Source organism: Vulpes lagopus, chromosome 4 (genome assembly GCF_018345385.1).
Source record: "Vulpes lagopus strain Blue_001 chromosome 4, ASM1834538v1, whole genome shotgun sequence".
NCBI lineage: Eukaryota > Metazoa > Chordata > Mammalia > Carnivora > Canidae > Vulpes > Vulpes lagopus.
Genome location: NC_054827.1, coordinates 73,084,374 through 73,111,648, shown reverse-complemented (window position 1 = coordinate 73,111,648; position 27,275 = coordinate 73,084,374). Strand labels below are relative to the sequence as shown.

General features: G+C 38.8%; 1 protein-coding gene across 1 annotated transcript in view; it reads right to left on the bottom strand.

The window, feature by feature from the left end:
* Positions 1-530: 530 nt before the first annotated feature.
* PCSK1 (proprotein convertase subtilisin/kexin type 1) overlaps positions 531-27,275 on the bottom strand; it is a 41,144-nt gene continuing 14,399 nt past the window's right edge. Inside the window, exons 6-14 of the mRNA XM_041753894.1 lie at positions 25,554-25,642; positions 22,463-22,635; positions 21,253-21,465; positions 18,471-18,571; positions 9,681-9,914; positions 6,882-7,039; positions 5,457-5,590; positions 3,013-3,174; positions 531-1,338 (exon numbers count right to left, since the gene is read on the bottom strand). Coding sequence (XP_041609828.1) covers positions 961-1,338; positions 3,013-3,174; positions 5,457-5,590; positions 6,882-7,039; positions 9,681-9,914; positions 18,471-18,571; positions 21,253-21,465; positions 22,463-22,635; positions 25,554-25,642 — 1,642 coding nt within the window. The 3' untranslated portion in view covers positions 531-960. The remainder of the gene's footprint in view (positions 1,339-3,012; positions 3,175-5,456; positions 5,591-6,881; positions 7,040-9,680; positions 9,915-18,470; positions 18,572-21,252; positions 21,466-22,462; positions 22,636-25,553; positions 25,643-27,275) is intronic.

Sequence of the window (27,275 nt, the reverse complement as noted above, 5' to 3'; positions counted from 1 at the left end):
ATTTTCCTGTTTATATTGGTTCTCTGTGTCATGAGTGGTTTCCTGTTAGTATTGTTAAAAAAAAAATATGACTAGGAATTTGCCAAGTCCCAAGTCTAAGTTTTATTCTAAGAAAGTAATATGAATTAGTTCTCAGAATTCAGTTTGTGACTGAGAAAGGACATAGGTAATGAGAACTTTCATTAGGGGAAACAGAGGAAGATCAGAACATACACAAGTCCTGGGCACCTTTAGAGCCATGGAGGCCTCTGCATGGCACACCAAGCAAAGAAAAATGTTCTAAAACTACTCAAACCAGGTAACACAGATTGCAAGGACTGTTTCTGGATCTAAATTACTCAGCTTCTCCCCTAAAGGACCAAATGGCCACTCCCTGAATGAGTAGTATGGTGGGGTAGGATAGCCAAGTGTATGGGTCTAATTGTGAACTCTTTTTCTTTTCTTTTCTTTTCTTTTCTTTTCTTTTCTTTTCTTTTCTTTTCTGAACTCTTTCATTAGAAACTTTCCAAACCGTTTTGGGCATCACAGTTCAGAGAACCATGGCAAACACAGGGTTAAAGTTAGAGGAGCGGTTCCATTTGCAGATTACTTCTTGGAATGAATCTCTTGTCCAGGTGATGCTTTTCTTTTGAGAAATGAAATGGGAGGGCTCAAGGAGGCATTTTAATATGGTGTGAGGACCACAAGCAAAATGAAGTACGGCTCCAGAAAGAACTAAACATGTCACTTGTGCAGGCAGGGAAGATGTGATTTGAAAGAGTCACGATCAATTCAGGAAGTTGGGTTCTCTACTTGAGCTCATCCCTTTCATATGTCTAGTTTGGGGAGGAAAAGCAAAAGTACCACAAAGGATATTAGAAGCATAAGAACCAATGGCAAAAACAACCACTTCAGACACAGGCAAAATCTAAGGGGAAGGAGGAAGCATGAATATTTCCAACTCAGGACCACACACTTATTTCAATTTTCTTCCCTCAGAATGTCCACCAGAGCTTGCAGCAGCCGGTCGTCTCTGTGCTTATAAGGTTTCGTGTTATAGAAAACATCAACATAGTCGCTATATAGATTGTCCTCAGAGTCTTTAAGCTGGGAAGGCTTGTTCAGCTTTTCCAGGGCTTCATAGAAATTTTCATAAGGGATGTTGAGCTTTGCACTGGGAGACTTCTTTGGTGATTGCTTTGGGGGTGAGTTTTTGCTGAAAGCACTTTGTAGGAGTCTGAGCATAGCCTCAGATGGGGCTGCCTCCACCAGCTCATCCCTTCTGCCCCCTGAACTGCTGCCACTGGGGTTTTTTGACTCGAGGGGGTTCTTTTTCAGGTTATCTTGTGTGGGCTGCTCCTAAAACACAAAATGCCACCGACAAAAGGAAGGAGATTTGTATTTAGAGCCAAGCAAGTCAGCTGCAGCACATGCCTACTGCTTACTCCTAAGGAGATGGTTTGAGAAGCAGAGAGAGCATGGGGCTTAGAAAACATACTAATTTGGGTTTCAGTCTTCATTTTTGTACTAACTGATGTACCCCTGACACCTGTTTAATCTCCCTGAACTTCACCTGTAAAATGGCAGCAAGAAATCTATATTTCTGGTGGTTCTGAAGACTGAATGAGATGATGGTTATAAGTGCTCATACCTATTGCTCTCCTTCACTTGTCAGCCTACTACAGAAGAGTTCATTTTAGGGACTTTAATAAACTTAAATTCATTAATTTTAATTTATAAATTCTGAAAAAAAAGAAAAAAATTAAAATAATATGGTTTTGTCCTATGGAAAGTAAATAGTTTCCAACTCCTACTCCTTTTCTCCCTGCCCATGTTTTGGGAAGAAGCTGATGTTAAAATATTTAATAACTCCTATAGAAGGCAGAAACAATGCTTCATGTGGAAGAGGTTTTCTGGAAGCCCCTTGTTCTGTCAGGAGCTACTCTTTCAGCCACTGAGGTTTTGAAAGAGGTCTTGGGAGAGATGGATGAACTGGGTAGAGCAGAACCAGAGATATCAGAGAGGCAGCTCTTTGTCAACCATTGTGGAAGTATCTCAACATTTTCACAATTACCAGGGCTTATTAATACCCCCTAAGGAATTTTGGAGGGAGAAATACCCAAAGTCAACTTGCCTCTGGGATTGTGAAGAGAAGGCCCTTGAGGTGGTGACCTGGGGGGAAGCTACTTTGCAGAATATAAATGGAGTCAGAATCTGAGCTGACGACTTCACACAGCTAGTTTATAAATTTCTTTTTTTAAAAAATAAATTTCTTAAACAAATATTATGTCTTTGTATCTTCTAAAATATCTATCACTGAGCCAGACTTCAGGAAAGCTCATTCTGGGAATTCTGATAACCTATTACATCTGAGGCACTGTCCTAATGCTGGGGAATTAAGAGATAAAGAAAATGGGGTGCCTGTCCTCTGTCCGATAAGGGAGAAGCCAGCAGCCTCAGTAGGCTGAGACACAGGAATGGGAATGACTGACTAGTATCCTATGAAATTTTCTCAGAGGAATCGTGATTCAGTAGCTTCCCTTGGAGCTGCCAAAAAAACGTCAGTTAAGGAATTAGTAAAGAGAAACCTAGAGGACTTGGTCATTTGAGCTTTGGTTTTCTTTCTGGAAAGCAAACATACTAATGTCTGTCCTCTCTAGGTTACAAGAATTACTGATTAAATGAGACAAGGAAGAAAAACACTTAAAAACTCAGTGTATTACAGACGTTAGGCATGTGTGATCATGCATAAAGAGCTGTCTTTACAATTTGTTATGTCATAAATGGTGAAAAGTCATGTTAGAGAATTTCACAATTTTGAATTCATTAATTTCAGCTTCTAAATTCTGGACAAAAGAATAACTTAAAAAATAATAGCGTTTTATTTTACAGAAAACAGTTTAGCACTCCCCTTCCCTGTCTTCCCCAACCATGTTTGACTCTGTCCCTGCCTGAAAGTTAGATATAGTTCCCCTCACTACATTGTCTACTAAGGTTCAAAGAAAGGTGCATCAAAAACAGAGCCACACAGACCTCCCCCGGATCCACCATCTTCTCCACTCCTCTTCTGTCATTCTGAACGGTGTTGTAGGATGTGTATACACGAGGCTGTTTCATATGTTCTGGCTGAGAAGAAGTCCCATGCAAAATCAGCTTCCAGTTAACAATTCTTCCTTCATTTTGCATTCTTCCAGACTGATGAATAAGCATACACATAATTTTAGGGTGTGTTTTGAGAAACATCAAGCTCCTTAGAAATATCTATAAAATTTAACTTAAAAATCTAGTGCATTCCATGAGTAGAGCACCATGTACAAAGAAGCAAATCACTGGAGTCACTGTGGCCATGAAAATGGACATTTTATAGGTTCAAGGATTTAAAGACTGAATATTTGCTTCATTTGATTAAAAAAGGAAAACTCTTTATAAGAATGTTCTTTTCTGGGCAGCCTGGGTGGCTCAGCAGTTGAGCATCCGCCTTCAGCCCAGGGCATGATCCTGGAGTCCTGGGATCGAGTCCCACATTGGGCTCCCTGCATGGAGCCTGCTTCTCCCTCTGCCTGTGTCTCTGCCTCTCTCTCTCTCTCTCTGTGTCTCTCATGAATAAATAAAATCTTTAAAAAAAAAAGAATGTTCTTGGAAAGTTGACTGAACTTTCTACAAACAGAATTATACTTAATAATTATCAAGTTATAGAAACATTCCAGTAGGGGAGGAGAAAAGCCTCTGTTGAGTATTATGAATAGCCTTCAGTATTAATCAGCCCTTAAAACCTAGTATTTATGGAAAGAGCAATAATTTTTAAAGGCTCAACAATTATGCTGAAAATATTATGCTGAAATTAAAATATCTAAAAAATATATAAAGTGTAGAGTCAGATTTTATGAACCTGATATAAAATAGTCTCATCTTGATAAACAGATTTTCTTAGTTTCTTTAAAAATTGAGTTAGGGTGCCTGGGTGGCACAGTTAAGCATTTGACTCTTGGTTTGGGCTTAGGTCATGATCTCAGGGTGGTGAGATTGAGCTCTGTGATGGGCTCCACACTCTGTGAGGAGTGTGCTTGAGATTCTTTCCTCTCCCTCTGCCCCTCCTGTTCCTGCTTGTTCTTTCTCTCTCTCTCTCAAATGAATAAATAAACCTTTAAAAATCCGAGTTAAAGATCAGAGGCCAAGTTCAAGAATAGAACGACTTCCTAAGAATATTTTCTTGTTTCCCTATGGAAGTTGGAATTTTAGATTCTGGTTCTAAATCACAATTTTAGTAGTCTTTTTTTATATGTATATAAGATTTTATTTATTTATTCATTAGAGACACACAGAGAGAGAGAGAGAGAGAGAGAGAGAGAGAGAAGCAGAGACATAGGCAGAAGGAGAAGCAGGCTCCATGCAGGAAGCCCGACATGGGACTCGATCCTGGGACTCCAGGATCACTCTCTGGGCTGAAGGCAGGCACTAAACTGATGAGCCACCCAGGGATCCCCAATTTTAGTAGTCTTTAGGAGAAAGCTATTCTCAAAGAAAAAAGGGAACAATGACTAAACAGTTTGTATTAACTCAATAGAAATCTTCAGGAATTTAAATTCTTTTAGAATAGTTATCCAGACTTTGAATCTGGTGCTGATATTTGTAACATTTCTATCTTGGGAAAGCTCAAACCCAGAGCCCTATTCATTTATGTGCTCAGCCTGGAGAAAATGCTGGAGAAAAGATGAAAAAGTAGATAATTCAGATGCTTTTGGCTTTTTGTTCAGACACTCCCTACTCTATTTTTATGACTGTGAGTTACAATTTTAGAAAGATATCAAAGAGTGTTAGTAAACAGAGTGAAAGAGAAATGAAAAATGCTTTTCAGTTTGTTGCATAACTGAAACAAAACAAAAAAGTCATGTTAAAGGAGATAGCTTGTCTAATAAGTAAATAGCCACTGCAGTAAACATTGGTAAGAGTTTGTGTGACCCCATCAGAAGGTCATAGCAAAGCTGTTGTAGTATTTATCTTTGTGGCTACAGGGGATTCTGGTGGCTAAGCAGGTCATGTGGCTGGCTACATTCTGACATTAGAACACTTGGACTTGCCACACTATAATATTATTAACCAGTGTGTCTTGGTTACTAGTTTTCTAGTTTACTAGTACCATTTCTTGGTTTACTAGTACCATTTCCTGGTTTTCTTATAGTATGGCTTATTTATTTATTCATTCAGTCAATTCAATTAATTTATAAAGCCAAGTGGGCAGAGATTGAAACACTACATTTTTTCCTTACTTTTACTAGGGATAACCAGAGTTCCTTAGGTCCTTTATTAATGATGATACCATATGATACCATACCATACCATACCATACCATACCATACCATACCATATACCTTAAAAGTGCTTCAAAATGCTTAAAAGTGAGCCTGTGTTCCTATATCTTTTCTTTTTCTTTTCTTTTTTTTTGTTTTTTGTTCCTATATCTTTTCATTTATACTTACCACGTCTGTAATTCGCAAGGTCCAGGTGCCTATGGGATTCTCTCCCCAGGTGTGAACGGACATAAAATCCCAGTTTTTGAAGCCATTAGGAGATGTATCCCTCTCTCTTTCAGCCAACAGTACAGTGCTGGTCCCTATTTTCATGCGAAACATACCAGTTAATTAATGTCCTAACAACTCTGAGAATATGATATACTCTAGCATCTACTAACTGAAAATGAAAAATGAGAGAGATTAGCCTTTCTAATTTACAATTTTTATATAAGACCAGGATAGAGACATTCATAAAAAAATGTTGTTACCCATAGTAATTAGCATATTGCCTGGCATATAATTCCTCACTAAATATTTTGGCAAAATATTAGATGAATATATTAAGGTTTAGCTGAATAAGGAGAACTCCTAGAACCACATTTACAAACTATAGAGTCAAAAACCTAAAATACATTTTAGTGCAACTATCATTTGAAATTTAAGTGGAAGTCTTTACAATTTAACTGGTGCCTGAGCCTATAATTTAGTGTAGACATAAAAAAAAAATAAAGCTATATCAATTTAATAATCTTTTGTCATATAGATACTAGTAGTAGTTGTTAACTCTAAAGTTTCAAATTCAAGCTCTCTATAGATCTAAGTGAAAGGGTCAGGTGAACACTAGGGCCACCAATGAGAAAACATTCCCCCCTTATTTCAGGCCAACTCCAAGATATCTAGAAAGCATAACTCCAAAATTAACAGAGTTCAGTCCAAACCTCTAGGAAGTTTATATCCTGGAAGATGATAGAGAGAGCTCATCTTTCCTCATGATCACCTATAAAAATTGAATTTAGTCAGGTGAATCCTACTAAAACATGAAGGAGTATTAGGAATCATTTCCTGGTTGGATTATAGTTTATGGTTCACAAGCCCTTCCCCATGCATGATCTCATCTGAGTTAGTGCTTTCTCAGGAAAGGCCAATTGACTGTCTATCATACCATATGGACTTCATAATATCATCATGGAATATTTGTTAAGTTTTCCCAATCCTCTTTCATGGATCAGAATTCTAATTTTTCATTGATTCCCTGGATGTGTCTGATATATCTGTCAGTGTTATTATCAGAGTAACTTTCACTAATGCGTTACTTAAGAAATCAATGATAGATCAGTGATCTGGGAAAATGAACACAGTTTGAAACTGTGTATCTCCAGAAAGGTTTCTTAATTGATATTATTTAAATAGACTTCATTCTCTGCTTATCTAAGAACCAATGGGAATGAGTGGGCCAAGAAAAAAATAAGTCTTTTAAGTCCTGAAAACATCTATTGGGAAACTCAGTCATAAATTTTTTTAAAAAATCATTGATTTAAAGTCAGTCAATATACTCTTAAAAATTTAAACAAATGATTTAAAATAAACTTTTGAAGTTTGTGAAAAGCTTACCAGCAGCAGAAGTGAGTGTAACATGAAGGTCTCCTCTTCGGGAGTATTCAATTGTTGCTTCAAATTGCACATGTTCCAGGGACTTGATGGCATTTTCTTGTCCTTCACAAGCTCTTGTTGGAATTTCAATGATAACTTCTCCATTACCTTTCAGGGCTCTAAATACATTTTTAAAAATCACTGGATAAAGTATGTCTTTTTTTCTTTGCATTTTATGCAAATATACACACATTAGTCTTGACTAGATACTTAAGTAAGCTTGTTGTCGCTCCCTCTTAATGAGTAGAACCCAATTCAGAAGCTATAAATAAATCTTAAAGTGTAAAAAATGGTAAGACTTTCATAGAAATACAAATAAAAAGTTCTACAATATTTATGGATCACAAAAATACTACAAATAGCCGCAGCAACCCTGAGAAAGAGAAACAAAGCTGGAGGTATTATACTTCTTCATTTCAAAATATTTTTCAAAACTACAGTAATCAAAACCGTATGGTACTGGTATAAAGAGACATATAGACCAATGCAACAGAATAGAGAACTCAGAATTAAACTCATGCATATATGATCAACTGATTTTCAACAAGGATGCTAACAGTACTCAATAGGGGAAGAGGAGTCTCTTTAGCAAAGAGTGCTGGGAAAACTGGATATCCACATTCAAAATAATGAAACTGGATGCATATCTAATGCCATACATGAAAATCAACTCAAAATGGAGTAAAGACTTAAATATAAGACCTGAAATTGTAAGTCTACAAGAAAACATAGAGAAGAAGCTTCATGACATTGGTCTTGGCAGTGATTTTATGGTTAAGACACCAAAAGCATAGGTAACCAAAACAAATGGGAATACATCAAGCTAAAAATCTTCAGCATAGCAAAGAAAACCATCAATCAAATGAAAAGACAACCTACAAAACAGGAGAAAATATTGCAAACCATGTATCTGATAAAGGGTTAATCTATAAAATACGTAAGGAACTTCTACAACTCAGTAACAACAACAAAAAATTAAGAACGACTAAAAAATGAGCCAAATACTTAAATAGACATTTCTCTAAAAAAGACATACCCATGGCCAACAGGTATATGAAAAAATGTTCAACTTCACTAATCATCAGGAAAATGCAAATCCAAACACCTGTCAGGATGGCTGTTACCAAAGAAGCAAAAGACAAGTGTTGGAGAAGACGTGGAGAAACTTGAACCCTTGCACAATTGGTAGGAATGCAAAGTGGTGCAGCCACTATGGAAAACAGTATAGAGGTTTTTCAAAAAATTAATAAGAGAACTACCATATGATCTAGCAATCCCACCTTCAGATATTTATCCAAAATAATTGAAAACAGGATCTTGAAGAGATCTCATGTTCATTGCAACACTATTCACAATAGCCAAGATGGGGAAGCAACCTAAATGTCTATCAACAGATGAAAGGATAAAAGAAAATGTATATACACATGATGGAATATTAGCTTCTTTTTCTTTTTTTTTTAAAAAAAGGATATTCTGAAATATGCAACAATATGGATAAACCTTGAAGACATGCTAAGTGAAATAAATAAATCACAGAGAGAAATACTGCATAATTCCACTTACAAAAGATATCTAAAATAGTCAAATTCATAGATTCAAAAAGAAGAATTATGTGGGGCTAGAGGAAAGGGCATATGGAGAGTTACTAATCAATGGGCATAAAATGTCAGTTAAGCAAGATGAATAAATTCTGAAAATCAGCTGTACAACAACTATACTTAGAATCAACAATAATGTATTGCACACTTAAATATTAAAGAGGATAGATCTCATGTTAAGTATTTTTACCACAATAAAATAAAATAGAAAAGAAAATGGTAAGGAACCCAGATATAAGAATATAATGCTTATTGCTATGGAATTGAATTCAAGCAGGTTGGCCTTGGACCCATTAAAAAATGGTCCATTACTCCAATCAAATCTCTTAAGAAATGATATTATCTCCATAATGAATATTCCCCAGGGCTCCCACCCTTAGATATTTTGTGAGAGGGTCTTTAGTAAAATCATGGTTGCCTTGATAGAATGACAAAATAGTTATACCAGATTCTGCTTCTGTGGCCCGATCTGGTAGGCTGGATGTGGTCTATGTAAAAGCAATATGCAGAGGGTACTTCACAGAAGAGAAATCATGAATCACATAGTACTGTAGCATGAAGTGAGGCCTTTCTATTTTTAAAAAAAGATTTTATTTATTTATTCATGAGAGACACAGAGAGAGGCAGAGACACAGGCAGAGGGAGAAGCAGGCTCAATGCAGGGAGCCCGACGTGGGACTCGATCCCGGGTCTCCAGGATCACACCCTGGACTGAAGGCGGTGCTAAACTGCTGAACCACCTGGGCTGCCCCAGTGAGGCCCTTCTAGAAATAGATTTTGGATAATACTGGTTGGCAAGTACTACATTTAATCAATTCTAAGATGCATTTTAAAAAATAACATCTTTGAATTTGGGATTAATCTTAAAACTGATGGTAATAGTGTAGTTGGCAGTGATTTTCTTACTAACATATAAAAAAATGATACATCTTAAAGTGAATACAGGTAGGCTAGGAAATGGAAAAATGGAAATATGCTAACATGATTTGCAGATTTTTGATCTCTCAGTGATTCCCATGGACTCACAGGGAACGATGGTAAATGCTATTCCATCTACTTCAGAAGGGCAATTAAGAAAAAAATAAGGCAGAGTGACACATGTTATGATCAAATACTGCCATGGGCACACACACACACCTTTAAAATTCCTGAAGACACTTACCTGGGCTCAAAGTTATTGTCCTTAACAACACACTCTTTCTTCTCAGGCACACTGGTCCAGGTCCTGGGATCAGCTAAATCCACCAGAGCTTTGGCATTTAGCAACCCAAATCCAAATCGACTATTCACCATCAAGCCTGCTCCATTCTTTTTCCATCCAGGGTTATTGGCCAACGGATCATACTCAGAGGTCCAGACAACCAAGTGCTGCATGTCTCGCCACGTGAGATTTGGACTGGAGGGGAAGTGGCCCAAAATGTTTTTTCAGAGACAAAATGATGTTTCCTTGTAAAAGTAAGTGATAAAAACAAGCATCTTCTATTTATAGATTATGCAGTGCCTTTTGTAAGTAGACTTATGTAATTCTGGTATGTATTTCTTTCAGAATGTCTTTTTATTCAGAATTTAAAATACAGTACTGAAAACTTCTCCCATGTAAGCTCCTACTCTGAGTAAAATTTGGTCTTCAATATTGTAGAAATGTGAGAGTTGGTCCCTGATTTTTAATTATTTAAATTTAAGTGGAACAAAAAGTTTAAATGATAACACTTCCTTTGTGTCTTTAGTCTTCCAACTGTCTGTTAACAGCCTTGGCACTTTGAACATTATGTGCCCACAGATGAGGCTTTCAATTTTTCTTAGAGAGACTCAGATTTTAAAGACACAATCTGGTTGCCTATTCTTAAATACTTTTGCCTCTTTTCCTTATAAATAAAAATTAAGAGTACACTTATCTTGATGAACATGAGCAATATATGAAATGATTGAATCATTTTACCCCGGAAGCTCATGTAACATTGTATGTTAACAACACTGGAATTAAAATTTGAAGCAAACAACTTATCAAGAAGCTCTTAGCTACTTGAGATCACTCTTGCAAGGTACAATGCTGAATACTTTGGGGACATGGAAGGAAATGGTTCTTGTCTTTAAGAGGCTTACAATCCAGCAAAGGAACTAAAGCTTTTTATAACTACGGTGTATCTGTTGAATGCTACATTCAGGGAATAATGTATTACAGGAATTTAGAGGAAGGAGAACTCTGGAGATGGAAGATGTAGGAAGAAAGCTTTGCTGGAAGGAAATTTCTGTCTGAACTTTCAAGATTGGGTTGAATGTCAGGAAGTAGAGAGAGATGGAAAAAGGAGGGGGCAAGAGAACAAAACCTACAAGGGGGAAAGGATAGGATGTAGCAAGAGAGTACAGTGAGGCGTCTAGTTTGTGGGAGCAGGGAAAAGGTGAGAGCGTACTGAGCCAGATGGTGAGGACTTGGCACACCAGGGAAAGGAGCTTATACTTTATCCCTTGGCAAATAGGGAATCAAGGATTTTTGAGCAAAGAAATGGTACAATCAGAAGTCTTGGTAAGATTAATTTATCAGCAATGTAAGATATATCAGAGATACATGGGATTGTTGGGTCTATTAAAATGAAGATGCAGCCTTCCCAGATCACTCTATTTAAAATTTCAATTCTCCTTGCGAACTCCTGAGCTCCCTTATCCTGTTTTGCTTTTTTCTTTTATAGTCCTTATCACCTTCTAACATACTGGGCAACTCACTTGTTTTGTATATTATCAATGTCTGCCTCCCCTGCTAGAATTAGCTGTAAGATGGCCTGAGATTGTTATTTATCTAATTCTCTGATGTGTACCATTGAGAAGAATGCCAGGCACAGGGTATATGCTAAGTTAAACACTGGTTGGTTGAATAATTGAATGTGCCTAAGTACTAAATGGCCCCAATAATTTTAAAACTTACTGCTATTAGTCATTAGATTCTTTCAAGATCACAAGTTTTCCCTTAGCTTTGAGACATGTATTGTTTCTATCAAGCCAATCAAGCATTTTTTTAATAGATAAATACTCAAGTGTTTAGTCTTCGGGTTTTCCATCTTAGCACTAAGTTGTGTAACAACCATCAGGGGAATCTGGCTCAATTTGCTATCTTTCCCCAGAGCCCAGAATGTACTGGTTAAACAATCCCCTTGTGACAAGAAAGAGGCAGCATACATTCTTAAACATTGAGGAATCTGGTCCCTGGTTAAAATCCCACATGTGATTTTCAGATCTCTTTAGAGGCATGACAAAGTGTCTACCTGGCAGGCAAGTAGTTTCCCATAACGGAAACTGCCCTCCCCACACCAACCTGGGTGCCGAGCACATACATTGTGATCTCTGGAAGGAGTTATCATTAAGGTCTCGGGTCCCCTACCTGGGCAAGCTTTTCCCATGTTTCTGTTCCCACCCCTTGTGCTTTCATTCCTAGGTCTCCTATCTGAGATGGTGGGCAGAGGTCTTCTTTAAGCCTCTGGCCTCTGCCCATGTCTTCCTTATAGGGGGAAAAGGAGGAAACCTTGAAGACAGTTTTCCCTGTCAGTACAGAGTACCTTCCTCTCAACCTAAATTCTTGCCCCACCCCCACCCCAGAGTCAATAAAACTAGCAGGGCCTTAGGTTGAGTTTCCTTCAACAGTGATGTGACGCCCCATGTCTGTGCTACTTCACTCCCCTTCAACTGGTGCACTCTTCCATGGGGGAAAGTGGAATGGAGAAATCGCATTTTCTCTGATTTTTGACTCTTGCTTAAAACATTGTAGTAAACAATTAAATTGATTTTTTAATTTATTGCTTTAAGTAGCTATTCTGATATCTGGCAGCTTAGTTCTCTCTTTCATCTCAGCTCCTGACAAACATAACAATTAACTCTGGTGAGTGACTGATGGAGTGCACAGAAAGACTATAAGTCAGTGATTCTTATGGGTCCCAGACAGCCTGCCTCATAATTTACATATTTACACTTGTAAATAGTGAAAATTCCTAAATCCCACCCTAAATCTATTGTATCAAAATGAGGGTGGGACATGAATTTTATATTTATATTTCAACAGACTGTCTAGCCAATTCTTTGCCATAGCTAAAATAGTAGGAGTTGGGGATCCCTGGGTGTCTCAGCAGTTTAGCGCCTGCCTTTGGCCCAGAGCGCGATCCTGGAGTCCCAGAACTGAGTCCCAGGATCGAGTCCCGCATCGGGCTCCCAGCATGAAGCCTGCTTCTCCCTCTGCCTGTGTCTCTGCCTCTCTCTCTCTCTAAAATAAGTAAGTAAATAAGTAAGTAAGTAAATAGATAAATAAATAAATAAATAAATCTTTAAAAAAAATAGTAGAAGTTGGAATAAGGCATCCAAGCATATAACCAATTCAGATAATTAGAAGTTATTTCAGATCATGAAGTCAGAATAGGGAGTAATAAACAGAAAGCACAACAAACCCTATTCTACTACCAAAGACCTATGTGATCTTCAGCAAGTCACTTCATTTCCCTGGGCCTGGGGTAACTCCTCTGTAAGTTGAAAGGGTTGATTATGATAATCTTCAGAATTCTTTACAATTCAGACCTTCTATCTGCCCAATATCATAAATACCTCATTTAGATTGTGTTTCTATATTGGCCAACCCACATTAGGGAATAATTAGCTTAGCAGAAATGGCTATTTTCTCATTGCAGAAACTAATTCTGTTCTATTAAGCATTTTACTGAAATCCTTGCTTCCTTCTAGTTTTTTAAATCAAGTTTTAGGTAAAAGCCTCTTATTGATGTAGCCAATGGGAAATACACCAATTTCCCATTTGAACCATCACTGTAAGCAGGTGTATATATGGAAGCTGGAAAGAGGAAGTGGTATAACTCAGGGTTATAATAAACACTAAGCATAGATTTTCTATAGCAGAACATTTATATTTAGTTGTAGGTTTTATTATTTTTATTTTCTTTTACCTATTCTTTGCAAAATATTCAATGGAGCTTCATTGTCATGCAATTAGGAAAATTAAGCTTGTTTTCCTAACAGAGTTATTCTTCATTTGTGAGATTGCATTTCATAAATGAAAAGGAGCCGCTAACAATAGCGCATCTCATTCCTGACAGCCTTCCTTTGTTAATTAGTGCTCAACAGCATTCACAATAATTAAATTTTTAAAAACTGCATTAGGTTGCTAATCAAGGATATGTTTATAGAAAATAAGGGTTATGGAATTAAACGTTGAAATTAAGCATTGCTTCTAATTAGTGAAGGTAAAGTAAACTGGAGACAAAATTCTAAAGTGAAAAACTTTATAGGCTATCTGGTTCGGCCTCTAAATATATGTAAGTAAGCCTAGATATTAAAGACTTTGTAACCAGGAGACTTTCCAACATTTCACTTTCCAACTCTGAGTCAGGGATTTCTTTGATATGCTTTATCCAAAGGTTTTATGCAGCATTGAAGTCCTATTTCCCTTCCTCTAGCCTTTCATGAAAACAGAAGATTGGTTCATCTGTATGTTTAATACTTCAAGAGATGTAAAGGAATTCAATGTTTTACGTCAGATATTTTGTTCTCTTAGTATGTACTCTAATTCTTTTTCTCCTCCTCAGAAGACTGAGGTAATTGCTTGCTATCTTTCTTAGGTATACTGACTGCTTGACAATAATGGTGCCAGAGGCATTAGTCCAAGGAATTCCTGTCTCTCATTATTATATATACATACATACATACATATATATATATATATATGTGTGTGTGTGTGTGTGTGTGTTTAATGCCTATTAAGTATCTATTGATACTATTGAGTATCTTTACAAACACAACTGGATGAGGTTATAGGAAAACCTCTTTATGGCAGTTGTTTCTCAAAATTTAAAGGTACTGGCTGGGCTACTTATTAAAAACGGGGTTTTCTAGGCCAAATACCAGATACTTATGAATCTGAGTTGCTGACATTAGAATTTGGGAATCTGTCTACTAATTAAACTCCTAAGGTCATTATGCATAATCAGGGGAAGGGAAAGTATTCCTCTATACATATTTGAGCCAGAAACCATTCTTTCTCTTTCCTTCTCCTCTTCCCATTCCCTGGTATTCCAGCTATGTCTTTTTATTATTATTATCATCATTATTATTATTATTATTATTATTATTTGTTTATTCATGAGAGACAGAGGGGGGAGGGCAGAGATAAAGGCAGATGGAGAAGCAGACTCCATGCAGGAAGCCCGATGTAGGATCAAGCCCTGAGCCAAAGGCAGATGCTCAACCGCTGAGCTACCCAGGCATCCCCCAGCTATGTCTTATTTAACGTAGCATAATAAGTAACCTGCTGTACAAGGAACCTTTTATGAAAAACTCAGGGGCACATGAATTATGGTGGTCCTCTATCAGCATCAATCTTCTTAACGCCCCTGTCTTGGAGGGGATGATAGACTGCCACTGAACATCTCCTCTCCCTTGCAGGGCTGCGGGAGGCGGTATGGTATAGTATAGTAGAGTAGAGTAGAGTAGAGTAGCTGATAGCACAGCTTTGAGGTCAGATGGATCTGAATTTGCATCTCTTTGTGGGATCTTGGTTACATTTCTCAACCTCTCTAAGCCTCACTTTCTTTTGTAAAATGCAACTAGAAATTTCTTTGTCACAAGACTGCTGTAAGGGTTTTTTTTTTTTTTAATTTTTTATTTATTTATGATAGTCACAGAGAGAGAGAGAGAGGCAGAGACACAGGCGGAGGGAGAAGCAGGCTCCATGCACCGGGAGCCTGATGTGGGATTCGATCCCGGGTCTCCAGGATCGCGCCCTGGGCCAAAGGCAGGCGCCAAACCGCTGCGCCACCCAGGGATCCCTGCTGTAAGGGTTTGAATTAGTATTGTACACAAAGAGGTTAGTGCAATGTCAGTCATAGTAAGAACCTGACAAATACTGAATGTTATTATTCTTGATAAATTTAGCCCACAGTTGTTCTTCAGTCTCCATAGTTGTTTTTTGAGCAGCATTTGGTTCAATGATTTCTCCCAATCTTGATTATCTAGGGGCACTTTTAGAAATACTGGCATTCAGAGTTTGAAATAATCATCTCGGTATAGACAATTGAATAGAGTTCAAAAAACTGTCTCTTTGAGAACAGACACTTCAAGAATTTCCATGTACTTTGGCAGGAAGTATATAAAATGTAAGCTAGATTATGTCTATCTTACTGATGATTGAATCAAAAGGAAAGGAATTAAATTCTTTTTATATGTACTAGGGAGATCATGGATTCTTGGTATCTCTTAAATCATGAACAGTGTGAGAATCTGAGAGACCCAACAAAACATTCCTTCAGAAAAATGTCACACAAACACCAGCAATTCTGCATCTAGTTTCAATGATGTTCACAAACTGCTGGAAACTCATCTATGTTATTTCATAGCAATCCGTGAAGCTCCTGCTTTAAAACTAACCTATTAAAAATTAACTGACATTGATGAGGCTAGATCATTCTTCTGTCATTTTCTCCTTGCACAGAAAAAAGCTTGAAATTTTAGAAATCAGAGGTTACAATTTTAAATTTTCAGCTCTTACATGAAGTTGATATCACATCTATTCAGTGAGACAGGTTTTTCTATTATACTGGTCACTAGACAAGGATGGCTTAGGCCTGACTAGTTTTATTTACGTGCATCTGATAGGTGTTGGGTAGACAAAACTTAAAATTTTAAGGATTTTTTTCAGCTTCCTAGAACTAAGAGTTATATCCTCAAATCATAAATATCATAGGACTGTTGTACTACTTGTGTGAAACTGCTTGCCTTCGTTGAACCTTATTTTCTTCTACTTCTGGACTTTGCACCACCAAACTCAACAATTCATCTTGGATTACTTTTATTTGCTGATACCTTCAATTTCCAATCAGAGTCTTATAAAGGGAAGAAGTTTGGGGAAAAAAATGGTCTGATCTGACCCCTCAATTTTATAGATGGTAAATTAAGCCCTCAGTTGGAGATTAATTTGCCTAAGGTCACATAGCTAGTAATATGCCTAGAACTTGGAGCCCTATGTTCCTTGCACTTTTGAGTGTTTAGATTATTTTTCTAAGCACTTTTAAAAGCAATTTTCTAATCCAAAATCAAGGATCTGCTGATGCCATTCTTACCTTTTGTTCCTAGACTCTGCCCCCTGTCCATTCTCTTCCTGTTACAGGTGAACTCAGATTCTGAACATAGCTCTTTTGCTGAGCCCCAGGGCTTACCAGATATCCTCCCAGCCCCTCCAAGTAGGTAAATTCTTGGTACAAACCTCTGGGCCTATCTTTCTTAGCCACTGTGGCCATCCCATAGCTGAAATACCAGGACCAAACTACAACTCCACAGGCAACCCCAGGGACTCTTGGACCTACATTGGACTCTCCAGAACAAAGACTTAGCAACTTCAGGGGTTTTCCAGTGGTGGCACAGGCCAAGGTGTTCTACTTTTCTGCTATCATGAACCTTGTCTACTGAATATTGCATGAGGGGAATGCTTTGTTTTCTCTCTCTCTAGAGAATATAGATGGTCTTCTAGGATAATCTTCTTCTTAAGAAAGATAATAGTAACTTACAAATTTAACCACCTTCTCTATCGCGCAACTACAGCACCTGACTTGATGTTTAAAGTCTTACCACCAGAAAGCAGAAACAAATAAAAAGCAGGACAAATAAAAAGCTGTGGATACACAATGCGCAGCAGTTAGATTTTTTTCCTCTGTGTTAAGAGACTATTGGGTAACCCATATGAGGGAAAAATATTGTTAAAACCCTTTTTAACATTATACACTAAAATTCCAGGGGGATTTAGAACTTAAACATCGTAAAGTAAACATAACAAAAGGCATAAAAATAAGTGTTTATCGAATTTGGGGTTGTAAATATTATTCTGAGTGTGAAAGCAAAGGAAAACGCCTTAAAGAAAAGCACAACGAATATAACCATATACGTACTAACTTCACCGCAATAAAAATTACGTATAAATAAAATGAAAAGGTAAATGTCAAACTAACCAAGCATTAATAGCTTCTCTATACTAAGGCCATAAAACAAAATCAAGGTCATAAACGAGCAATCATAGATGACAAATGGCCAAAGAATATCAGATACTGAGCTTCATTAGTAGTGAAATGAAAGCATATAAAATTGAGATGCCATTTTCCCCTATCAAAATAGCAAACATTTAGAAGATGATAAAAGTAACTTTGGTAAGGAAACTGGCACTTTCACACATTTAGTGTTGATGGGAAAATGATATAATCTTGCTAAACAGTAACTTGTCAATATGTACCAAAATCATTAAAACATGCACACTCTTTGACTTAGAAATTCTAATCAGGGGTGTTTATCCTCAGGAAATTATGAGAGATGACAATTGATATTTATGGACAGAATGGGTATTTAAACATGATTCAATGACTTTAATATAATTTGCATTTATATAATGGGATACTACAAAAGGATAAAAATTCTCTTTTTAGTTCTCATGGCCTCTGATATGTTAGATCAGCTCTGGGACTGGGTTTATATAATCTGAGGGGGGTGGGGAAAAGAAGGAAGTTCTATAAACTTGTTCCCAATACTACCCACAGGAAGTTATCTGGATGAAGTCTTTCCTGCTGGGAATAAACAGAAGTGAAAAGGCCTTGCAGCTGAGTGGGAGGGAAGTTGGGAGGAAAGCATGAATTTGTAAAGGTCAGGGAACATTGATTTAGCCAAGAGAAAGTGCTCTTAATAGATTATAGGGTATATTTTAAAAATTGCAAGGTAATGGTTATGCTAAGTTTCCAATTTTGTAAAATTTTGCATGTGTGTTAGATCTACATTGAGATGTTAATAGGAAGAGAGCTTATTTTTATTGTTTTTTTTTTTTTTTTGTAGTTTCCTAAGTTTTCTATTGTAACCACAATTCAGAAGACAATAGATGTTATTAAGAAGCAGGAGAGGCAGTCAAGGTGATTAGAAATTTCCTGGGCCTTACTTTGCTTCCAGAGCCAGGGCGAAGATGCCAGCAGCCAGGGGTGCGGAGGCCGACGTGCCCGTGTGGGTCTCGGTGCAGTCATTGTGCAGGTCGGCGCTTGTCTGGGTGGCAAACGGAAGGAAAGAAATGCAGGAGAACATGTGAGGAGTGTGCCCCTGTCCCTGGGGGTTAACTAGGGGCCGCATCTGCTACGGTCAGGAATCTCAGCTGATTCCCTTCCCTACTTCCTCCTCTAAAACCCAGGCGGATGTTTGCCATCTGCTGATATTTTAGTTCACTCTCCTCTACATGCAACTTGTCTATAATTCTGGCATCAGGCTGCCTTTTCTGGGGATGAAGTACTCCCACTATGAATATTTTCTCTTCTGAGATTCCCAAACGAAATGCTGTCTCTGAAGAAGGGACAGTTTCAAAATCACTGTGAATCATGCTGGCCCATTAATCATCAGGTCCATTGTGTTTAGTCTGGCATATTTAGAAATCCTGCCTCATGCAAAATTCCCTTTCACCTTCGGATTAACATTTGACTGCCTCCTCAGCACAAGGATGTAACACCATCTGATGAGGGGTACTCGCACAAAATGTGTTCAGTGTGTATTTTGCGCTTGCTGTTGACATAATTTGATGGCTATGGGTTACTGTCCATATTTGCACTTGGGTGAGAATGGTGTTTTTTTTTGTTTTTTGTTTTCAAATAAAAAGTGTGCTAGATTCTGATCTGGTTTTAAATTGTAAAAACTCCTCGGTAAATGTGTCCCATGGACATGCCACTTGGTTTCCCCATCTGTAGAATGAGGTTGACGTTTCCTGACTCGCATTCTGAGGCCAAAATGAGATCCTATCTGTGAAAAAGCATTCTTATGCAATATTACTGCACATAAGGAATTACCCAGGCTAATTTTAGCTTAATGAGGAGGTTGCCAAGACTGAAGGGAGGAAACCAAAAAGACTTCCCATCGGCTGCCTTAAGGACCCCCACGGTGCTGGTTGAGCAAGCAGTGGGGCCAGAGGATTTCTAACAAGACACCCACCCAGGTTCCCGCATGATCATTTTTAGCTAGAGATTTCAATGTGTGGGAGGGAGGTGTAAAAAAATAATTTGTTCTATTATCACCTCCTTTGGCTTCCCACTTGGAGTCGCTGAATTTCGCAAGTTACGGTGGCACGGCTCCTTAGAGGGTTGCGGAAGCCAGGCTGCCCTTTCTCCCTACTGACGCAATAGGCCCCAGAGCTGCCAGAGCCGAGGTTTGCGTAAGACAAAAGCTATGTTATTGCAAACGTCTCAAATAGAATCCGCCAGCTGGCTCTCCTGTGGCTGGTGTACCTAGGGAGGGATCTTCACAAGGATGGAAACTCTTCCTCCACAGCAGCTCACAAGAGGGACAGAAATGCTGATGGAGATGCCAAACGGGCCTTTTTCTGGAAGGCGACTCTGGATACCCCCAGGGACAAGAGCAGCCTGGGACTCTGAATGCAAGGGGGACACATGCCTGATAGGCCTCTTTCAAAGGCTCTCAAATAAGCCTGCCCTAAAGAATTCCTGGGGGAACACTATTATTTGAGTAATTGCATATAAGGGCCTGAGAGGGAGGCCAGTGCTTTTAAGCTGAGCCTAGGGTTTTTTTTTTGTTTTTGTTTTTGTTTTTTAAATTTTATTTTATTTATTTATGATAGGCACACAGTGAGAGAGAGAGAGGCAGAGACACAGGCAGAGGGAGAAGCAGGCTCCATGCACCAGGAGCCCGACGTGGGATTCGATCCCGAGTCTCCAGGATCGCGCCCTGGGCCAAAGGCAGGCGCCAAACCGCTGCGCCACCCAGGGATCCCTGAGCCTAGGGTTTTAACGTCTAAACTAGTGGTAGTTGCAGAAACAGGCAGTGTTCCAGAATAGTGATCTCGTACAAAAAGGAGTACTGACCTTTTTTTTTTTTGTTTTGACGTGCCATTAATAGGAATTTTACACACATCCCAATATCTATTATGGGGTTCACCCACACTCTAATTGGATCATGACCTATTATTATTCTGCTGAGATTACAGTCTGCATACTTTAGCCAGTTGGTTCTTTCTGTATCAGGAGTTAAATTGGGGGCTATATGTTTTAAAATTAAGAGTACCTCTCTTTGTTCTCAGGGGCCCCGAATGGCCCTTCATCATTGTGCCCTTGAAGGGAAATCCAATAATTGCCCTTGGCAGTCTGACTCACGTATGTGAAGGCACAGCCAAGTGTGGGCTGGAGATTCTCTGTGAGCACATAACCTTCCTGAGCTGTTTATTCAGACGCTGAGAAGTCCATCTCAGGGGAAATTGAGATGGTTATTTTCCTGCAGGTCATCCGTTCTTAGGAGATGTAGCTAGTATATGCTCTGTATTTTTATCATCTGCTAAAGGGCAAGTCAGACCATATCCCTGCTATTAAAGGATCAACAAGTTACAAGGGTGGTAAACCCTGAAATCTCCGTTAAGGATATTTTCAGGGAGGCATCACACAAGCAGGAGAGACATTTGGATTCTTGGCTGTGTGTAATGACAACTTAGTGGCTTCTCAGGGCTGAGTTTAAAAATGACAGAGGCGCAACATCTTCTTGGCAGAGGCGTCATTATCCTTGAGAGAGAAGCCTTCCCAACGTATGCCAGCCTTTCAGGTTGAGTACAGTGTGAGCCTTTCTGAGTCATCAAGCTTAAGCAAATCAATTTTACCAAAGATACTGACCAAAGGATCTTGTTGAACACAAGCCACGCTCTCCTACCCAAGCAGAGGAGTTAGACAAAAGCAACATACGATTCGCTGGTCGGTGTAATCCCCGCTGCTGTATGAGGTAGCCAGGGTGGAGGAGCACTTCTCGGCATACCAGGGCGACAGGCCTTGCTGCGAGGCGCTGCTGATGGAGATGGTGTAGATGCTGTCTGTGTAGCCATCGCAGTCACAGTCATCTCCTTGACGCCCCCCGTTCCCAGAAGCCCACACGAAGATGGAGCCCTTTCCTTGTCTCCCCTAAAGGAAAAGCCAGACCATATCAGATCTATCATGTACTGGGACCGCTGTCACATCCCAGTGAAATCCCCCACAAATACATGCATGTAAGTTCTCAGAGATAGTTATTTGGAGTCTGTTTCCACTCTAAGTCCTCCAGCATCTGGTTGGAAATCTCACAAGACTGCATATTAGAAGCCCCTGAGCTGTGACTCTGATAGTCTTCCTTCACCTGGACCCTCCTGGGATGGTCTGTGTGAGTGCTTTTCTTTCTTTTCGTTACTGTGCAGATTCATAATTTGGCCTTTAGCACTTGCTCATATTTTTGCACTCGTCCCTTGGCTTATGTCACTGTGTTTGAATCTTTGAACTTCCTCTCTTTCTTTCTGCTTGAATCTTCTGGCTGACTGATAGAATGACAAAATCAGGCATTATTCAGATCTGTTTTGCAGCTGCATTAAAAGAGATTCTTCAATTGAATGAAGAGCCAAGGCTACTCAGCCTATGACTTCTGAATTTGTGCTTTGCAAAGTTTCTACTTTTGTTTTATCCCAGGCAGAACAAGGCCTTAGAATCCTGGTAGGAATGCAGTATAAACAGAGCAACACCATCAAGGCACAAGTCTGCAGCAGGCCTTTACAAAATGGGAAGTAGCACGTAGCTATATTTAAGGATGTGTTTCCAGAGATTTGAAAGAAATCTGGGTAGTTGTTTACCTAGTATAAAAAATCCAAAAGCAGCAGTAAAATGAGAAAGGACATATTCAGAGTATTTTTAAGGTAAATATTCTAAGAGTAAAGAATCTCTGTTGGATGTCAGACCCAAATGGGGAAAAACTCTTAACCCTTAACTTCCATCCCTCTGAAGAATGATTTGGCTTTCTAAATGCATTTCAAATTGTAAGCAATGACAAGAAATTCAAAGCCATTTCTTTACATATAAATTACATGTCCTTCCAGGTCCTTCCTATCCAAATGGTCAGGTTTTATTTCAGGTGGGTCTATATTAAACATCTTACCTGCTTGACACCATATTCAAAAGCCTTCTGGGCTAGTCGGCCAGGCCCCTCCACAGTTTTTCCATCATCATTTGGGCCCCAGCTGGCACTGTAAATATCCACATGTCCGGGATTGAATCCAATTGAACTGGCTTCAATAGCATCAGTCACAATGCCATCCAGCATTCTTATGCCTGAATAGCAAACCAAAAAAACACAGAAGTTGATGTGAGCATGTACATGTAGAATGGTATCATGCTCTTAATATTCATTTTATTTTTATTTTTTAATGTTCATTTTATAAAAGACACTCAAAAGAGTTAAAAACCAGGTAACCACTGGATGCCTCAAGTGCCCGTGACCAGGCTGCTACGAGCACAGAAGGAAGATACAAGTCACTGCCTCCATACACTTTGTTATCTGCCCTTTAGAGATAACTGTATGCACTAAGCAGTGGCTATGATTGTTAATGATTGCAAAATGTGTCCCCTCCTTTGCTACCCCAATAACCTGAAAATGACAGGACAGGTTTCAGAAAGAGGCATCAAACAGCCGTCCCCTGACTTGTCCATGACTATACCACGAATGACTATTGCCCAGCGTGTGCCATACGAAGGATTCTATATGGGACACTGTGTAGCTTGAAAAGATCTACCCACAATAGGAAACTAACAAATAGGGAAAGAACTCTTGTTTCTAAGCACTGATTAAAAATAACCCAGAGGCCATTCTTTTATGTGTTTGTCAAGAAACATTTTCAAGGAACATGCTTCATTTTCTTGTGAATAATCTCAAGGATGAAATCATTGCCATGGATTTTGCTCCTGAGGGGGAATCATTTTTCATTAGGAGAAGGCAGATGTAGTAGCTCTTTGTACTTTCTAACAGGCTGTCACCCGTCGTCAGACTCATGCATTCAAGAGCCAGGAAGGCAAAGGCAATTTAGACAGATACAGGCAGCTAGCTACCTGGTTATTCCTGGCTTCAGGCTGATAATGAAGTGCACAGCCTTATATTTGCACACTGCTATTTACTATGGAGCATAGGTAAAAGAACATGTAATTAACACAATTAGTGAAAGTTGTATTGATTAAAATAAAATTGGTTAAAAATTTATTTGAGGAAAAGAAATTCCCAGCTCTACTTACTAGTTGTGTGATCTTGGGCAAGCCACTTAACCTCCTGTGCCTCAGTTTCCTCAATTTTAAAATGGGGATGATAACAGCTATGTGCATTGAGGATATACTCTATGCAGCTACCATACAGGTCTAAACGTATGGACTCCTTTATCTTTATGAGGCCCATATGAGGGGATGCCATAATTTTCCCCATTTTACAGGTGGATTCTAAGTCCAGAGAGGGACAATGACTTGTTCAGGGCCACACAACTTGAAACTGGGGAGTTGGGACTTGATTCCCAGAAATTTAGCACCCAAATCCGACCTGTGAACTTACGGAGTACAGCACCTCTAATGTGTTGAAGTGGTGCCTTATAAGTGAAAAGTATTATTGAAAATACATCTTGGGCTAGACCGTCAAAGGTGGAATAATGAAAAAAAAAAAATCTCAGTAGACTTGGAATCAGAAGTCTTGTGTTTTAGTTCTGCATCGCCGCAAACTAGCTGTCACCTTGAGAATCTTAACTTCTGATTACTCCTCTCTAAAATGAAGGGATCAGAAGATTCTCTCACAAACTATAGACACTTCATCATGACTTAAAAAGTGAATTATTTCTCTAGGTGGTTATCCAATTTGTGCTTCTGCTTTCATTTTTTTTTTTTTTTAATTAACAGTACTTGTAAAAGGGAAAAACGAAGAGCATTTTGACAATGCTGGTATCAAAGGGATTGGGAATGACACACAATTTGATAGTCTGTTGTATTAGAGATTCATTATATGTACCACGACGTGTGTTTACTTGATTTCTTAAAAGGAAGTCATAATCAAATTCAAGGTGTACTTATGCGGAGTTTAAAGGAGTTTTTCCGTCATTGGCATATTCTACAGTTGATCTTTTTTATGTAGTTTCAAAAACAAACTAAACTCAAAGCTTATAGCCTAACTGTGAAAACCCAAGGTAGAGAGATATGAAAGGAGGAGACACAATTATGTTCTCTGGGAGTCCCTGCATGTCCACTGTCCACCCATCTTCACATGGAATGCATCAGTGGGTTCTCTTGCCTTCCCGTTGGAAATCAGTCAGGGAGAATAGTAGCAAGAGTTGGGGGATGAGAGGAAAGTGAGGTACTCATTCCCTGGGATCCTCTGCCTAGAAGAAGCCCTGTTGTTGGATTCGGAGCCACATCTCCTGTCCAGTGGTTCTCTCCTAGGACCACAACTTGCTCTAGTTGCCACTGACCCTCTCCTTCCCCTTGCTCCTTTAGGCCTGAGGTGGTAATATCTGTTTTCATTAGTTAACCTTTATTTGTTTTCCTTTACTCTTTTTTTTAAGCTTTTATTTTACTTCCTGTTAGTTAACCTACAGTGTTCTATTATCCAGGTGTGCAATCTAGTGATGATTTCCCTTAAGTCTTGTAACTAGTTCCTTTATTAGATTGCCCCGATGGAACTTACCATGTTTCCCCACAAAGACACTGACTGAAACAACTAGAAATTCTAAATCCGTGCTGTTAGAGACAACCTTTCACTTCTTCATGTAACAAGTATGTATTCTTTTTTTTTTTTTTTTTTAAGACAGTTATTTGCTATGAAATGAAAAAGGACAGAATTGAGAGGCAGGGAAAGTCTTTGCCTAAATTTACCTCCTCCTTCTGTTCCCTTAGCAAGCACTCAATAACAAATCCTTGTAAATTAGCACACAGGAAAATTAGATTTGGTTCAAAAGTCTTTCAACCAAAAAAAAAAAAAAAAAGTCTTTCAACATTACTGTTTTTCTCCCCACAAAAAATGTGTAGGCTATATTCAGCTATCACTTTTTAGAAATCCAGATTCATTGATTCGTTTGCAAATCACACTTAAATCCTACAGCATATTTTACATGGAATTCATTTCTTCCTCTGATTATTGAAAGCCCCCTTCCCCCCTCATTCACACCAAGTGATGCAAGACTCAAATTGAAGTGCAAAACTCTGGGAACAACTCTCTGCTTTACCTCCAACTTTGGAATTGTATGCAACTCCGACCCCACACTTGTGATTATTTGCTTGCATGGCAATTTCTCCTGCACATCTGGTCCCATGTCTGAAGATTTAAAAATAGGAATTATAAAACATAAATGAGGGCAAACTGTTGTTTGCACATGAACCCATGGTACATGGTACATGGCCATACTAACTTTTTGTTAGCCTGTTGCCGTTTCCTTCCCATCAGTATTAGATGAAGTGTATGTATCAGATGATACAGGTACTGGAGCCAAAGTACGTGATTCAAATTCTACCTTCTGCCACTGACTAGCGGTATGACCTTGAGTAAGTTATTTGTCCTCAGGGATTTTGTGGCAAAACCATTAGATATTGCATGTAGAGCATTTAGAATAGTGGCTGGCATAATGTAAGAACTCAGGAAGTGCTAGCTATGGATACTATCATGAGCAACTCTGACACTTTTCTTTGAAATGGCTTCTGCTCCATACTTTTCAGTGAAGTGGCTCCTCACTCCCTGTCTAGTGACTTCCTTTGGAGTAGGTTATCCTGGACCAGTCCTAGTAGGATAAGTAGAACAGAATTCTCCTCTCAAGCCCTCTTCCTCCCCTCTAACCATACTCCACCAAACTAAAGCGACTGAAGTTTTCTGATGCCAAGGGGAGTTTGAGATTTTAACAGGACACTACTGGCTAATTGGGAAACCAGGCCCTCCTGCAACTCTGATCAGGGCCAGAAGCCTGAATAAGACTGGTTGTGCAATCAGGCAAAGAGAGCAATTTATGATTTCAGAGTATCTGGAGGGAAAAGTCCATCTCTAAAACAGAGCAGAGTCCACCATTAAAGCATCAATTCTGAAAATCTGGGAATAATAAGCATCTTTTCCCACACCACCACCCCCACACCCCCCTCCCCCGACCTCAGGAGAGTCAATAAGTCAAAAGAACTTTAGTTTGAATTTATTTCATGAGTTCATTCCATTGTAGAAGTACCTGGGAGCAGGGTAAAAGCTGTTGGTGCTTTGGTGGAGCTCACATAGGAAGGGGGAAGAGTTAGTTCTGAGCAACATGATCAGCCAGCTACTTTTAGGCATTACTACACTGGACCTCTATTACTCTAGCCCAATCTAGAATAAATATTCTAAATTGACTATCCAAAATAATCCTGTTTCACTTTTTTTTTTTCCTAAAGTACCAAAGATGATTTTTTGGTCTCCTTTTACTAAATGATGTTTCTGTTTCTTCATGTTAATACTGGAGAGGAATCCTAAGTCAAAACAATATTATTATCTTTAATTCATGGTCTTTCCTAATGCAGCAGACATCTGCCGCCTTTTTTTTTTCTCCTAGCATTTTCTCTTTTAGGGTAGTAGCTCTCCCTCACTCCTTGTGATTCTATCATGAGGCTCCTCTTCCCAGACAGCTTTCAAGGATTGTTGCATATTCTGGGGAAGAGAATTCTATTCTTTCTCTAGAATCTTCGGTTTTAAGCTCCATATGAGCCATGTGGATCTTGCTGCCAGGCAAGGTTTTTTTTGTTTTTTTTTTGTTTTGTTTTGTTTTTTAGAATAAAGCTAATTGGAAGCAAGCAGCTAAGAGATAGAGAATGATTGGGGTCCTAGTAGCATATTTGAGTGCCTGATATTGGAATGCCTGAAGCTAGACTATATTTTAGGTAATTTTTTTTTAAATCCTCATTTTACAGAATCTTTGAGTTAGGATTTTCTCATTTGA